Here is a 17,585-nt window from a genome sequence, read left to right on the forward strand (position 1 = left end):
GACGGGCCCGATGAGAAAAAATATGGCTTAGAACTGGTCTGTGCCTAGTTGGTGCATACTTGATAAACTTTTTAGAGCGCAAACAAGACCACCACAAAAGGTACATACCTCGACACGCATGTCAATTAGTCAGCCATTTCGGATACATTGTCTTTATCATGTTTTTTTTTCTTGTGTTTTTGTTTTCATTTTCATGTACGTTTCTCTGCGCATGTGTCCTTTTCTTATATATTGTCATGACGACGTTGTGGAATAAACAGTTGAAAGTCGCCTGTCCTGTGTTTGACCTCCCTTTGTGCCTTGTCTCTTGTTCGCGCTCTAAAAAAAGTGTCCACTGCAAGGCAATCGCCTCTCCATTCACTTTCAGTACTCCTGACCTGCGCCAGCTGACCCCATCGTAGGCTGAGTATTGCCTAATTTCGTCACACCACCGAATTCTATGCCGTCCTCGACTTCTCCTGCCACCCCATTCTGTAACTCTATAGACCACCGGCCGTTTACCTGCCCTACGGACTACATGACCTTCCCAGCACCCTTTGCCCCCCCCCCCCCCCCCCCTTTTAATGTCAATAGACCATCGGCTTCCCACGTTTGCTCTATATCGACACCACTGTCGTCCGGTCTCTTAAGGCTGCGCCTAACAGTTTCGCTACATAGTCCTTGCGCCGTCCTTAACTTTCGTCCAAACTTCTTTGTCACCCTCCATGTTTCTGTTTTATATGTTAGTACCCGTATAATACAATGATTGTTCACCTTTCTGTGCGCAAGCTGCCGGTCATGACTTGTCAATGCGTGCCGTATAGCTCCAATCCATTTTAATTATTCTGTAAATTTTCTTTTTTTTTGTAATTTGGTTCCACTGTATTTGGCCTAAATAACGTACTCATGCGCAGATTCTAGAGGCTGACTACCTTGTATAAATTTCTGTTTGGCATTTACAAATCCTGCTTGTTAATTAGCAAGCGAACATTTACAAGTTGATATGGCCAATAAAAGTACTATCCGTACTTCGTATGGCTCTCTGCTTCCTCGGACGAAACTGCGACTTTTTTTTTTTTTTACAGAAATAGCCACGAAGAAGTGCTTGGAAAATGGCACGTGGTTTTTCAACCAAACAATGAATCGAACGTGGACCAACTACACCCTCTGCGCACCGGATCAATACATACCTTCCGAGAACATATCCATTTTTGAGGTGAGCTTCAGCGGGTTACCGCTTTTTTTAAAAGGCGTTTTTTTTTTTCTATTTCTTAACTGTTTGATACTTCTTTTCATCCGTGTCTTTTACTTTTATCTTTCTTTTAGTGCCAGGATGCATACACAGCACTGCGGTCAGTCGCAATCTCACGAATTTTGTTTCCCACAGTTTCATTGAGCGAATCAAAATTTACATAGTGTCTGTGTTTATTATTATGCAACGCATGATTATATTCCAAACACACTGTACCATGGGCATCTGATTACCCGCTGCCTTTCGTACACGGCTATTTCATTTAGGTCGCTCGTGCAGTAATTTACACTCACAAAAATCTCATGTGCTCGATGTTCATCCTTCGCTTTGGTCAGAGCAGTCTGCTTGTGAAAAGTTCCTCCTGTGTCTCACTGAAGCTGGCTATACCTAAACACGCACAGCATCCACGATAAAGTTTTCTCTGCCCCCGCCGGGAGTCTTGCATTCATTGTCGCGCGGTGCCAGGTAAGGTTGCAAACCGGATGTAGCCCGAAGCGAGGCGGCATCTGATCTGTGAGCGGACAACACGAGCTCCAACACAAGCACGGTCGTCATTCCAATCCGCTTGCCTTCGTCAATCCTCACAATGTACTTGCCGTCAATACCGTGACAGTACGGCGACGGCGCGAACGTGTCCGAGAATCCGTATATATTCGCTATTGCATTGAATTGCATATCCGATGATAGACTCGGTCTCACAACATCATGACGCCCCATCCTACGATCACACGCATAATGCTGTCGTGTCATGTAGCTCTTTGAGATGACTAGAGCGCGTTCGTCACTTCACGTATACGGGGCACAATAGTTTCCATTACGCCGCGGGAAATAAAACGGGAGAATAATGCTCGACATGACAGCTGTCTTACATCCCTAATCAGGAAACATGAAATATCGCCTTCGACTGCTGTTTGCATTGCGGAATAGCTTGGGAGCGGTGTAGTTCATAAACAGTGCATAGCATTCAAGTTGTGGCCAATGCGATTCATAAACACAAACAATAAATAACATTATACGTATCGTAGTATGACAATGAGGACAACTGTACGCATCGCATTTAGTTTTATACCATTTGAACCTCTTCACGAGTGGCTCGCTTCACATCATTCCAACATGTGCATTTGATGTGCATAATTTGTTCCTCGGCCTTTAACATGCTCAGTTTCTCATTATTTCGTCAACATGTCCAGAGAAATTAGTTTGTTTACTTTTGAATCTAGTCAATTAATAAATTTATACATGCCAGCTGAGTGTGAGTTATTGAGCATATTGATGCATAACTACTATACGCTTCCAACTTTCAGCTATCTCAAAACACAACTGCAACATCTCTTTCTAAAATCGACTAGTAGGTATTTTCTTATATGATGCTTAGGAGATTCTTCGGTACATTCTCATGCTCATAACTTCTCTCTTCCCATCTCTCCACAGCCTCACCTGACTACCATTAAACTCATCTCGAAAATTGGCTACAGCGTATCGTTGGTCACCCTAGTCGCTGCATTCGTGATACTGGCGTCTATCAAGTAAGTCACCTTCATATCTGCGCGCCATTTTTTGCACCCTTCAATATATCTTCAATACATCTATATATATCTCCTCTTTTTGTCTAGATATAACGCAGTACGCTAATCATAGCTTCATATTTTGGTGGTTTCCAAAGGTGTCCCACATGGCATTTTTAGCGCCACAAAACGCGGCTGCTTACTTATCCAGCTTCAATAAGAAATGACGACAGTACAGTGTGACATACAAACTTCTTCGTAGGATGCTCTGAAAGTAAAGTTTCGCCCAGAATCTGGGAAACGGGGTGCAAGTTGCACTTTATCATGCCCTATGATGGTTGTCACAACGCGCGAAACCAAATGACTGCGAGAGGCAAATTACATGCAACAGTGTCACATACGTAGGGGAAATGAACAGTGAAGTTAAATCGCTATTTCGCGACATCTTCCCTAGATAAGGGGTAACGTGATATCAAGGAAAGTGTGCCCAGGCACAACGTCATCAAGAATACTGTTACAACGCATGGACAACCCTGGTCTGCCTGTGTAGAAATACACCTGCTCACGCAATAAAGTGATGCTCGGCTGTCTACATGGTGCCGGAAGCAAGGGCGGCGGGTCGTTTTGCTGCTACCGCCAGTTGGCAATGAATTAATCTACGGACCAGCCACAAACGACCATTGCAAGAATGGCGTCGACTCTGCTACAGCCACAAAAAAAAAATGGCCGCGTATCTGCGTGCTTCGCTGCAAATGTCGTCGAAGACGATAGTCTTCTGCCTGCCGTACTACATGAGTGCTGGTCTGATTCTGGTCTGGCCTGTTGCCTCCGGGTGCGCCTCGACTCACGATCTTGCGCTAGCCGCTCGGCTCGTTGCTCGGACGTTTCCTGGGCACGCTTGAGACGACGAGCATCGGCACGCCGGCGCTTCTCCGCTGCAATTTGGTCGTCGGTCTTTTCCCTGCGTTGTCTGGGCATGTCTTGTAGAGTGGGTTGTATTTCATCAAGCGGCCATTTATGTTTTGCCCTGCCTCAGACAGCGCTTCCTTTAGGTTGAATCGGCCGCATCTGGCTGGCATTGATAAAATTGAGGAGGCGGAATCGGCCGCATATGGCTGGCATTGATAAAATTGAGGAGGCGCTGCGTGAGACATGGACGCCATCTGGCAATACATCGGGAAACATGAGCTTGTGCAGAGGGTTTCCTTCCTCCATGGCAGAGGGCGCTCGTCGGCGCGCAACGGGGAAACACGAGCTTGTGCAGAGGGTTCCCTCCCTTCGTGGCAGACGTCGTTCGTCGGCGCGCATAGCATGGCATTTTCAGCGCAGCTTAAGAAACTAGGGTCTTTAGAGTTACGTATCTATGTATTTTCTATTAAAAGAACACACCTCCTAATACTTACCTAGTGATGTTGCGCCTCAGATATGCGTAATATTTACTTTTTGATCGATAACGTTCACAAGTATGAACAACCGTACCAGTTTAAGTAGTGTGGGCGGAAAGCAAGTGGTCCAACTTTGGCCGGGTGGCTGAATCGGTTGACAGACAGACAAACAGACAGACAGACAGACCAAATTTTCAGCGTTTAAGTTCCCCAAGAAAGACTATCGTCTTTAAAAAAGCCATCAAGGCCACTCGACACGACTGGAGGCACGTTTCATAACTGGACCGTACGGAAAAGTGAGTTTGACCTTTTGTAGCGTGAGTTACACTGGCCAAGGTTGAGCAGTTTCGCGTGGCTCCTGGAGAGCCGTGCTGCGCATGCGCGAGGAGCAGTGGCGTCACACGGCGCACAGCTGGCGCGCCGGGCGTTTGCCCGGCGTTTGCGCTGGGCGTTTGCCAGTGTGGTATAGCCACGGAGAAGGAGAGCGAAATTGCTGCTCAGCGGCGCAGAAGAGCGGAGACGCTTAGCTCATCGGATCCCGAAGTAGTTGCCTGGCAATTAGCGGTTGAGCATAGGAAGAACGAACAGAAGAAGGCTAAATGTGCTGCGGAGACACCGGAGCAAAGGGAGGAACGTCTAGCAAAGCGGCGTCGCCAGGAGACTGAGCGACGTGCCCGACCATCTCAGCAGCAGCAACAACAAGACGCCGTTGATGACGTCAAGGCTCGCCAATTGACTGACTATACGGTGAAACTTAGCGAAAGCGCCAGTGCGACTCGCACCTTCGAGACGGACTTCGTAAACAATCCGTTTGGCATATGTGTGCCAGGTGTGTGAAAGACTGTGGCACATGAAAGACTTGACGCCGGTAAGTAGTGCCATGCGTGAAACGTTGAGTTTAGCGGCGCCGCCTGAGTGGGGTGAAACCGTGGCGCTGGTTTGTACAAAGTGCAAAAACTTTCTCGTTAAGCAGAAGATTCCACTCTTTAGGGTTACCAATGGGTATCGTTACCCGCCCATACCACCAGGTCTACCGGTTCTGAACGATGTGGCCGACTTAGCTCACGCTACGTATATCTGGCATAGCCGAGCTAAGCCACTGCCAATTTTTACTACGGCGACGGGACTGACCCAGCAGCCTAAGGAAGTTCAAGCCGCAACTTTTCTGATGGCGATAGGCGGACACGCGAGTCGAGCGTGCTATAAGTTCGACAGCGAAGACCAGGAGAAATACCTCAAGATCTTAGCTAAGTTCGAGGCCCATTACAAGCAGTCTGAGAACACTAACCTTTAACGAATTTCTATTTGGCTCCAGTGACCAAGAAGCGGGAGTCCTGCGAGGTCTCGCGAGCTGATGTGAATTCGGAGAGCACGAGGAGCGGCTCATACTATGCAGAATAATTCTCCGCATCAGAGGTAAAGACTTTCAGCAGAAACTTCTCTCGGAACGCTCCTCGTTTTCAAAAGCAGTAGAAATGTGTCACGCACGGTAGCAAGCAAAAGAACAACATTCGAGAATTCCTCGCCACAACAGCCAACGCGACAGTCGCAGCAATCAAAGCGAATGCAAGTGTGGTCTTGAAAGACACCAAAATGGGAAATAATCCGGCTCAGGGTAAACGCTGCAACAACTGCGACAGAAGCGATAAAGATCAAGGTCAATGGCCGCGTAAGTAAAGCAGGTTGTTTTAGGAACTGAAGAATACTTCCTGCATGCGCTAGAAGCGTATGCTATCGCCACTGAGGATCGTTGGTAGGCGGCGATTGTTATCGCAGGTGCAGCGGTTGATTCCAAAATCGACACGGGAGCCAACGGCTGCATCGTGCCTGAGACGACTGAAAAATGTAACTACACAGCCATGCTTGACCACTTTTCGGCCGCAAGCAAACAGCTTTGCAGGTCACTTCACCTACATAGTACTAGGCTCAAAGTTGTCTAGCGGAATATTGAATCGTAACCCAGTCCGTGCCAACAACGGTGTTGCAGAATGCTTGGGACTGATACAAGGTCGATCCACATAGGTCGCGAAGCTTCGGACGAAAAGCGGTTCAGAACCAATTGTCACCAACATCAGCAAGGGTGGTTATGGTAGCAGCGATTGAAGCGCGACTATGTTTCGAGGGAATAAACACAGAGAAAGAAAAAGAAGTTTTTTAATTAAAGCGACACGCAGTTATATTCATTCAACAAGAATAAAATTCCTAATTCATTTTATATACGCATGGCGAGAAGATACAACTCTATTTTGCTTGATCATTATTAATAAATACATTTTTTCAGCGCCCACCGTGAGAGCGCCCATCGATAGCGGCGGGCGTTGACGCCGCTATCACTGCAATACAATGCAACTATTGGGAGTGCGTGGAAAGGCAGGCTCGTAAAGTTCACCTGTTACAATACGCCCCCCTCACATGTTGTGTTGTTTTGCATGTCGACATTTGTCTGAAGTAGGTGACGCGGGTAGTGTTATTGTTTCTTAACCTGTACAGTCAAAAGCAGTGAGTTGCGACCGTCAGATACTTGTTTACTTTAGTTGTTTTCGTGCGACAGCGCTGGCCGACGGGCTTGGCGTCCGACGAAAGGACGAGCAATTTACGCCCAAAGCGTTCGTCGGCCTCGAAAGAAAGTATGTTCTGTGCAGCGATGCGATTTCGTCACCCTTACCGCTGACCTTTTCCTGCATCGCTTTCCGCGCTGAAAGCTCTGAACGCCCACCAAGTCGAATGGCGGGGCATTTGAATATACAGCTCTAATGGCAGGCATTCGAAAACAAATTTCGCGCCTATGAGAACAAAATGACGTCACTTCTGTTTTTAACGAATATGACGTCAAATTATTTTTTCTTCCACCGTAAGTGTTCCCTCCTCACACAGATGGTGCTAAGCCCCATGAAACGCCGATAAGCCGCCATGTTTTGAACGTATGGGCTTCTATGGAAGCTTCGCTACCAGTTTACATATACCTTGACTGATATCCCACGTACGCTCAGTCGACGCGCTGCCAAGCCAGGACCCAAGCCCTAGTTTTGATGATGTATTCCAAGGCCTTGGTCAACTGAAGGGTATTGCCTACCGATGCTCCTGGCTCGAGCTCAAGCCAGGAGCACGAGGAATCGCCAAGACAGCACGAAGGGTCGCGGATGCTCTTCAAGAACGCGTGAAACGGGAACTCGATCCATCAAATGGATCACGACCTCATCATTGCAAAGGTAACTGACCCTACTGCCTGGTCAAGCCAGATGCTCGTAGTGGTTAGAAACGACAAAGCACGCATTTGTTTAGATCCTTCGGATGTGAAGAAGGGCTTACTGAGGGAGCACTATCATATACCAACATCAAAAGCTGTAGTTCTGTGCCTGCACGGGGCAAACTACTTTTCAATATTAGATGTATCGTAAAGGTTTCGGCAAATTAGGCTAGATGAAGACAATTACTTTACATGCACTATGAGCACTCCCTATGGCCGCCACAAATGTCTACGTATGCCCTTTGTGATTGCCTCGGCCCCGGAAGTTTTTCAACTGGCGATGCACCAAGTAGTACAAGGCTTGAGTGGCGTCGCAGTTGTAATGGTTGACATTCTAGTCTGGGAAACGTCTCGAGAAGAGCATGGTAGTGGCTTTATTTGCACGCTGCAGGGAGCCCAACTTAAATCTCCATTAAAAGAAAATTTTTTTTGCAGCCCCGAATTCGCTACATGCGACAGATCCTCGCCCAAGAAGGAATGTGCATGAATCCCGGGATAGTAGAAGACATCTTGCTAATGCCACCACCAAAAACTTGTAAGGAGTTTTAATCATTCCAAGAAAAACTTGCATTCCAAGGAAAACTTGCAGCTCCTTACAAGATTTTCTTGGAATGATTCAATTCGTGGCGCGCTTCATCCTCAACATGTTCTCACTGTCCGTGCCCGTCTGGGAACTATTGAAAAAGAACACGGCATCAACACAAGAGATTGAAGAAAGCTTCCAATGCCTTCGCGCTTGTCTAACAAAGGCACCTGTTCATGCCTATTTTGATAAGGGAATACCGCTGACGTTGTCAGTGGTTGCAAGGGGTGGGGGCAGATCTTTTGCAAAACGGACATCCAATCGCCTACTTGTCACGTTCACTTACCAACGCGCAAAAGACATATGCTCTTTTCGAGAAAGAAATGCTAGCCATTGTACACGGGTGCGCAAGGTTTCAAGACTACGTCCTAGGGCAGCCACAGGTCATCGTCGAATCTTATCATCGCCCCCTAGAGTTCCCTGTGAGCGTGAATTACAAGCCAGGCAAAGAACTGTTCCTAGCGGATGCCCTGTCGCGCTTTCCGAACAGGACGGAGCTGAAAGAAGGCTCGCTAGATTTTGAAGTACATGCTCTTTCTTCGCTTCTGCCCTCCGATCGACAACTGCAGGGAATCCGTGAAGAGGTACTGAAAGAAGCAACAATGACTGAATTGCGCAGCTACTCATGCAACGAATGGCAAGCAACCGGTTTCGGAGGCCATACGCGCGTCCTCAAACTATCGCGACGAACTCCATTTCGAGGACGGTCAGAAGCAACAAATTCGTCATTGCTCCAACGAAACGACAAGAGGTATACTTCGTCTGTTACGAGCCGCACACGAGGGTGAAGAAAAATGAAGCCGGGAGCCAAAGAAATGATTTACTGGCCCGGCTTGTCAGCGGATATTGCAGCTCTCACGAAGACATGCCTGCTTTGTCAAAGGTGCAAGAGCAGGACTGCCATGTTACCTATGCTTAGTCACGATATACCTACTTTGCCGTGGCAAGTATTCGGAGTCGACCTTTTCTACCACGAAGGCGATGAGTACCTTGTTATGGTAGATTGCCATTCTTATTTTTAGAGGTCAAGCAGATGCGTCGAACAGCAGAAGCAGTGACAAACGTGTCCATGCAAATCTTCGCAACTCACGGCATGTAGCGATATGATAGATAGATATGCAACGATAGTGCCCCCCCCCCCCCCCCCCCCCCCCTTGTTCAATAGTGCATGCTTCCGCGTTTTTACAGCGAAGCTGTCTATGGCTAGGATCCCGGAATGTTTTTCGCGTCCGTCGACAGAAAACTGTCCTCATCAATGGCTCGTACCCCCGTAAGCAAGCAAAAACTGCATTGGCTCATAGCCCCGTAAGGCAGAGGCTACAAGCACTCAGCAGAGTGAAGTGAACAGTGCATACATTCTTTGGAATCACGCATACAACACACATAACAGCATACATTTCAATAAAGAACTAGCTCAAAACAAGCATCCCAACCACATAATTGATAAGGCGCTCGCGAAGCACGTAGCGTCCCCGTAAACGTTTCCCGGTAACGCTTACTGTTGCGCAAGCTGCCTCGGTGACGCCAGCATTCAACGTGGGGTTTGACGTCCCTGTAGCCTTTCGTATACAAAATAACCAGCCTAGGACTGATTTAATATTGTTGCAGCCCCTCTATGGGCGGCGGCGTGCTGTCAAAATTCCCACCATTACTCTAAAATAGCACTACTCTAAATCCATAAAGCATTGCATCAGCAGTTGTAGTGGTCACGGTGCTTCGCTGGACATCGCAGTGCCGGCATGGCGAGTCTTTCCACGCAGCTTTGTGCTTTTCCACAATTTCCTCACAAAGGCAGCCCAATACCACGTGCGTAACGAAGTCTATATATAGATGTTTGGGCTTCCAGACAGAATTCTTTAACTAATAGGCTCCAAACATGAAGCGTAATATTGTTTCCGTATCCTCTTGAGACGGCTACCATCAGCAGGCAGGAGCCCGCCGTTGTTCCCATTTTGCTTATTTCCTGTTATCCTAAAGTTCACGGCAAAACGCTGCCCTAGCTTCGCCACCGAGGCCATTTAGTTACGGTTGAGCGATGAAATGCACTGCGATTCATCATTTTTACGGCCAAACGCGTTTCTGAAATTTCTCTAACCCTGCGTGTGCTAGTCAGACAGGCAAGGTCATTGAGACAACGCGACAACGGCAGCGGCGGCGGCGCCGACGGCGTGCATACACCTCGAGCGTCCGTATACTTGCTACAGCAATAAAGCTTGTGCATCTAGGCATTCTATGGCGTAACATGTTACGCCCAGGGGCGCTATAACGTAAAATGATTCCAAACTGTTTTGATTCTGATTGCTGCAATCAGCCTCCATGATTGGGCAAAACATTTTCGGGCCACTCCCAACTTCGTCTGTCTGTCACGCGATGTCACGAAAACCGCGATAGCTCCCCATCTGGTATAACGTGCACACACTGATTAGGCATGATTAAACTGCACAAAGAAAAAATAATCATTCCTGATTCGACGTCTTTTCACCATTAGCCCTCTGCTATTTGTCCAATGTTTTCTGGCTACGCCCACTTCGCCTGTCTGTCACGCGACCTCACAAAACCGCGAAAACTCACCACGTCAAAGTGACGTGTACACGCAATAAAAAACGCATTAATATGCCGAACAAAACTAAAATTTTTTCTGAATAGCCACAGACTGCCCCGTTCCGAAAGGAACCGAACATGGCTGCCCGCCGATTGCTCAGGCCCTCGCTACTCGCACCTGCTGGTGAGCGTGTATTTATTTGTGCATGATACACCGTTTTGCGTGGCAGTGAAACGTTATCGAGCCCTTTCGGTACGCATACGACATCGCTCTGCCAACTCTACCTTGCTGCGGATCCGTTTTAGCGGCATTCTTATCCTTCCGTTGCACGCCGCCGCGATTTTCGACCAGCCACCGCAAGCTAAGTAAGGCGAAGCGCATCAATCGGAGAAGCCGGCACCGCCCTCTTCATGCGGTTATCTATTTTCACTGTGCTGGCTCGTGCACATCGAAACCCTCTCCACTAGAGCGTGCTCCTCGCCTCCTGTCAGCCAATTAGATGAGAAAAACCGCCGAGTGTAGACAATGTTATTGGTTTTGAAAGCGAACAAAGGTGACCTACAAACGAGGAGAGTGTTTGATTGAGTTGACAACGCTGCGGGTCACCGCCCGATGCTTGCGTCGGTGGTTACGTAAACTTCAAGTCAGGAGTTTGGAATCAGAACAGTTTGGAATCATTTTACGTTATAGCGACCCAGGATAAAGTATATCAGACTGATCCGGTCTTCACGCCCGATTCGATGTTTTGAACCGCATCTCGGTCCATTTATAGTGCGTTACTTGCTCCAACTGGAACAGAACCAGAACGAAAGGGAAACAGCTTCAACCGGAACACGACCAGAGCAGCAGGCATTTTAATGCGAACGCATTATATGCCCCATGAAGCGAAAAATCCGGCGTCCGGCGTTAACATCGATCCTATCGTACCAAAACTCGCTGGTCCAAGTGATGACGTGACGTTCTCGGCCTGCTGCGGCTCGCAGTGCGAAACAGCCACGGCGTCGGAAGGACGCCGGGGCCCACACTAACAAACCCGACCTGGCCTACTTCCAAAACTGGATGAAAGTGGATTAAGATTGGTACAAATTCGAGCAAGGTGGATTAAGGTGGAGTTTTCATTTAAGGTGATAACTTAGACAAGTCCTCATGCTTTCGCATTCAAATCACGTAGCGGTACTTAAGTGACCGTGAACTTTTATCTGTTTGAAACTATTGAAGTAACAAAGTGGGTGTTTTGTATGTAAATTGCGAAGATTACAGGGAATTCTGAGCTTTAGGATGCGAAGCGATTCGAGAGCTCAACAGTAGTGGGACCATTTTCAGGCGCCTGCGCTGCCCCCGTAACAGCCTGCACATGCATCTCTTCCTGTCCTTCATCCTGCGGGCGCTTGCATTTCTGCTCAAGGACGCACTTTTCGTTGAAGGTGTCGGACTTAGCGGGAACGTCGACTTCAATAAAGAGGTAAGCTACAACTTTTCCTTATAGGCCCAAGTACACCGCCACCCTTGCTTAAACTCAATTCGCATGTAAATAGCTGATGCTTTCACAGGCGAGGGCGGCCTTGCCACCCCTAGCGTGTTAGTTTCGTGTGGCTATAGACGGCGACAACCTAAACAGGCTCGGCTCGTAAAACACTTCACCTGTTTTCCGTGCGCTACAAAACATAGTTCCCGAGAATTGGCAATATTTTCCAACAATGGGAATGTATTTCGCAGTGTTACATTAGTATTTGATGCAAATGCCACACAATTAAAGCAAATTATTTGTAATTTCACGTAGTTAACGTACGATCAAAAAAGCTCTAGGTGGTGTCCGAATCCCACGAAGTAACGGATGGGAATTTCAGAGGACATGCTCTTGTGCAAACGCGCCATGGCTGCCACGTTTTTGACACCACCTCTTGTGCTTCACTGTGAAAGTAGAGGAGGAGGAGGAACAACTTTATTAAGAACACCAGTCAATGAACGTCGGGAGAGAAATCCTTCTCCACCGTCGCCCCTAGCCGTCGGCCGGAATACCTTGAGCCACAGCAGCAGCAAGGGCTTGACCGATGATGTCCTGCTGAACGTTGGGATCTGGGCTGCGGAGCAAAGCCTCCCAGGATTCTAGAGTGCGCGAGCTATCATGCTTAGACGGACATGTCCACACCATGTGAACCAGATTTGCTGCCTCATCACAGAATTTGCACTTTGAATCGAATACTCTTAGAGAATTGTAATTTTTATGTAATGGTTTCTTTTACAGCGAAGCCGTTAGTGAGGGTAGAAGTACTCAAAAACGTAGTGCCTCTTCTCACGGTTTTATGAAAAAGACTATATTTTGAGGAAGTGTGCGAAATGTTAGGGGTGATATGCAGGTTAATTTTGGAGTGTGTGGGCTAATTAGGAACAAATTTGCTAAGCCCTCGTTTTTGATCTGTTTAGAGGCGGGATATTGTTACGGAAGGAAAGGAGTTGTTGCTGGTCAGCTATCTTGATCACACTAACCCTACGTGTGTATATATTGTAAATACATCCACTCTATACTACCAAGATCCCCGTAACATATTGGTGAGAGGTGCTGGGTACCAAGGCTGGAAACTGAGATCCGCAGTGACGTCGCATCACCATGACTGACGGTGAGCACGCGGGATCAACGTCTTTGCCGCCTCCAACGTCCCCATCGGTTGTGGTTGTACAAGCCAAGGATCCCGGAACTTTCTGTGGGACCGATGGTGCTGACGTTGACGAGTGGCTGGCCATGTACGAACGCGTGAGTGGAGTCAACAGATGGGACCCTACGCTTATGCTTGCTAACGTGTTGTTGTACCTAAGAGGCACGGCAAAGGTGTGGTACAAAAACCACTATGAGGAGCTGACCAGCTGGCACCAATGCTAAGAGAAGCTAAAAGAGTTGTTTGGCCAACCAGCCGGCCGTAAAAATGTCGCAAAGCAGGAACTCGCCTCCCGTGCCCAGTCCCCCACAGAGTCCTATGTTTCGTATATCCAGGACGTGCTGGCGCTTTGTCGTAAAGCCGACCCCAACATGACTGAAGCTGAGAAGGTCGGGCACGTGCTGAAGGGAATCGCTGACGACGCCTTTAATCTGCTCATGTGCAAAGGCTGTTCTTCAGTTGATGCTATCGTCAAAGAGTGCCGACAATTCGAGCAGGCCAAAAGCCGCCGCGTCCTGCAACCATTCGCCAGACTCCCCAATACTGCCGCAACGTCGACGTGTGAAGATTAGCCCACACAGCAGCATGCGGCGCCATCAGAGGACGTAGGGCGAATCGTTCGACGTGAAATGGAAGCGATGGCGCCAGCAGCTTTCTCTTCGCGTAGCACTGACGCTACCCCACTTTCAGTTCCGCTCGTTCAAGCCATCGTTCGCCAGGAACTTAAAAACATTGCTTTACATTCTGTCTGTGCTGTCGCCAACCCCAGAGCCAACGAACACCCTTCTACTCTGTTTGATCAACCGCGACGCTTCTCTCCGCGTTATCGCAACCCGACTGAGTGGAGAACTGCGGACGACCAGCCGATATGTTTCACCTGTCGCCGTATTGGTCATGTCGCCCGATGCTGTCGCAACTCGTGGCCCTCAACACCTCGCACGCCGACCAACCTGAACCGTTTTGATGGAAATAAATGCCCGTCGTGTTTCGCCCTCCGTCGAGTCTAACGATGCCGACAACTCTGCCAGGACACGTGGTACAGTCGCTCACCATCGCCTCGCGGACACCAGTCTCGTTCACCACGAACACGTCGCCCATGTTCCCGTTCGCCGCAGCCACGTCGCCTTTCGTCCCCTGTGGCTTTCGACCGCGTTCTTTCGGAAAACTAAGAACTGCAGCCTTCGGAGGTGGTGCTGCTTTGACAACTACTGCAGCAAATCATCTGTCTGTGCCCACAAAGAGAAGTATAATTGACGTCAAAGTAGACGGCGTACATGTCCGAGCACTCGTCGACACTGGAGCCCGCATATCTGTGATGAGTGCTAGCCTACGTAGACGTTTAAAGAAGGTCATCACCCCAGCAGCTGCACAAGTGCTTCGTGTGGCCGACGGTGGCGTGGTGGTTGTTCTCGGAATGCGTACTCTGCGTTTAAGTATAGCCGGCCGCCCTACTTCTGTTCTCTAAGCTGTGATCGACAACTGCCCTCACGACGTTATCCTTGGGTTGGACTTTTTATCCAACCATTATGCTCTCATCGACTGCGCAACCGGCGTCCTTCAGTTGGAACTGCCTCAACGCGCCGATGCTCCAAGCACCGTGCCGCCACCGCGCCTGTGCTCGCTTCAAGATGTGCGTCTGTCACCCGAGGTAGTCACTTACGTCGCTTCGACCGCACAGGTTCCTGACGGTGAATATGTGCTTCGCCCCATCGTCGACGTGCTTTTAAACCGAAACGTTGCTGTTCCGCATACGCTGATCACGGTTACAAATAATGACGCCGTTCTCCCGCTTCTGAACTTCTGCCTGTGCCCTCAAGTGCTTCCGGCCGGCATTTTCTTGGCCAGCGTTTCTAGTACGTCCGAATTTGACATTGAGAGTATGGATGCCGAGAGTGGATTATTAGCACCAATTGCAGCTCAAAGCTCTATAGTTCTTTCATGGATGACTTCGCCAAAATGTTTGCACCTGACCTCTCCTCTGCTCAGGCCAAGGACCTCCGTCTCCTGCTCGAATCGTAGAGTGACATCTTTGATTTCGGCGACCGCCCTTTCGGCCAAACATCTGTTGTTCACCACCGTATGAACACTGGAGACATGAATCCTATTCGTCGGCATCCCTATCGCGTATCACATGCTGAACGTAGAGTAATCCAATCAGAAATGGACAAAATGCTCCGCAAAGGGGTCATCGAACCATCAGCCAGTCCTTGGGCTTCGCCAGTCGTCCTTGGTGAAGAAAAAGGATGGTACCTGGCATTTTTGCGTCGACTATCGCCATTTAAACAAAATCACGCGAAAGGACGTCTACCCATTACCACGCATCGATGACGCCTTGGACTGCTTGCATGGAGCTACATACTTCTCGTCCATTGATCTTCGATCCGGCTACTGGCAGATTTCTGTTGATGAAATGAACCGCAAGAAGACTGCCTTCATAACACCTGATGGTTTATATCAGTTCAAAGTAATGCCCTTTGGCCTATGAAATGCTCCTGCGACATTTGAACGAATGATTGACTCTCTTCTGCGAGGCTACAAATGGACCACCTGTCTTTGTTAGCTTGACGACGCTATTGTGTTTTCTCCCACGTTTAGCAGCCACATTACGCGACTCGCTGCAATTCTTGCGGTCTTCCGAAAAGCCGGCCTTCAGCTGAACTCAACGAAATGTCAATTCGGGCGCCGTCAGATTACCGTGTTGGGACATCTCGTAAACGCAACTGGTGTACAACCAGATCCGGATAAAGTTCGCGCCGTTCGCAGTTTCCCTGTGCCTCGTTCTGCTTCTGACGTGCGCTGCTTCGTCGGCCTGTGTTCTTACTTTCGACGTTTCTTCAAAAACTTCGCCGACGTTGCTCGCCCTTTGACATATCTTCTTTACTTTGACATATCTTCTAAAGAAGAACACGCCTTTCTCGTAGGGCCCGGGGCAGGCTCACGCGTTCGCCGCTCTCATCGGCTTTCTGACCACCCCTCCCATACTTGCCCACTTTGATCCATCTGCACCGACCGAAGTCCACACTGATGCCAGCGGCCACGGCATCGGTGCTGTCCTCGCCTAGCAGCAGAATGGTACCGAGTGCGTGATAGCTTACTCCAGCCGCCTGCTGTCACCTTCTGAGAGGAATTACTCCATCACCGCGCGTGAGTGCTTGGCTTTAGTGTGGGCTGTCGCCAAGTTCCGGCCATATTTGTACGGCCGCACGTTTTCGGTCATTACAGACCACCTTGCCCTCTGCTGGCTGTCTTCCCTCCGGGACCCGACAGGACGGCTTGGTCGCTGGGCTTTACGGCTCTTCTTTTATTGTCATCTACAAGTCTGGACATCTGCACAAGGACGCTGACTGCCTCTCTCGTCATCCCGTGGATCCTCCTGATCCTGTTGCACATGATCCGGAGACCTGCGTGTTGGCTTTCACTGACATGTGAATGAACAACATCGCGGCGAGTCCTTGCAGGCCATCATCGCCAGAGTGCAATCTGGCAGCACCGACGGCCCGTGCCGCATGTTCGTGCTGCACGACAGCATCCTCTACCACCGCAATATCAACCTTGAGGGCCCTGAGTTTCTCCTTGTCCTTCCTCGTCATCTGCGATCCATCGTTCTCGAACAACTTCACGATGCACCAACGGCGGGACACTTTGGAGTTTCGCGCACATACGACCGCGTACGACGTCGTGGTTCTTCTAGCCGGGACTCTACCGCTCTGTGCGTCGTTATGTCGCAACTTGCGAACTGTGTCAGCGCCGGAAAAAAACCTCCCCTGCCACATGTCGGATGACTCCATCCAATTTAAGTTCCCTCTAAACCTTTCTATCGCGTAGGCCTTGACCTGCTTGGCCCTTTTCCAACGACGACTAGAGGGAATAAGTGGATCGCCGTCGCTACCGATTACGCGACACGCTACGCGATAACCAAGGCGTTTCCGACTAGTTGCGCAACTGACGTCGCAGATTTTCTCCTCCATGACGTCATCCTCCACCACGGTGCACCTAGGCAGTTACTTACCGACCGCAGCCGCTCGTTCTTGTCTCGAGTTGTTGACGACCTCCTCCGCTCTTGTGCCACAGAGCATAAGCTGTCCACCGCCTACCACCCACAAACGAACGGTCTTACGGAACGTCTCAACCGAACGCTCACAGAGATGATGCCGATGTACGTCTCCAATGATCACCGCGACTGGGACGCCACACTGGCCTACGTGACATTCGCGTATAACTCGTCCAGACATGACACCGCAGGATATTCCCCCTTTTATCTTTTGTATGGTCGCGACCCTACATTGCCATTTGACACCATCCTACCTTCTGTGCCACGTGTTACAACTGAATACGCTCGTGAAGTCATCAATCGCGCTCACATGGCGCGTCAAGTCGCCCGATCTCATCTATTGGCATCGCAGGATATACAAAAAGAGCGGTATGATCGGCGCCATCG

General features: G+C 49.2%; 1 protein-coding gene across 12 annotated transcripts in view; it reads left to right on the top strand.

The window, feature by feature from the left end:
• Positions 1–17,585, top strand: part of LOC119440814 (parathyroid hormone/parathyroid hormone-related peptide receptor-like) — a 1,097,515-nt gene that overhangs the window by 704,122 nt on the left and 375,808 nt on the right. Inside the window, exons 4-6 of one of the 12 annotated variants that reach the window (XM_049662645.1) lie at positions 1,065–1,195; positions 2,663–2,757; positions 11,817–11,955. The exons of 9 other annotated variants lie outside the window; for them this stretch is intronic. In XM_049662645.1, coding sequence (XP_049518602.1) covers positions 1,065–1,195; positions 2,663–2,757; positions 11,817–11,955 — 365 coding nt within the window. The remainder of the gene's footprint in view (positions 1–1,064; positions 1,196–2,662; positions 2,758–11,816; positions 11,956–17,585) is intronic. 2 more of the 12 variants (XM_049662644.1, XM_049662643.1) reach the window with 2 other exon arrangements.

Source organism: Dermacentor silvarum, chromosome 2, assembly GCF_013339745.2.
Source record: "Dermacentor silvarum isolate Dsil-2018 chromosome 2, BIME_Dsil_1.4, whole genome shotgun sequence".
Lineage (NCBI taxonomy): Eukaryota > Metazoa > Arthropoda > Arachnida > Ixodida > Ixodidae > Dermacentor > Dermacentor silvarum.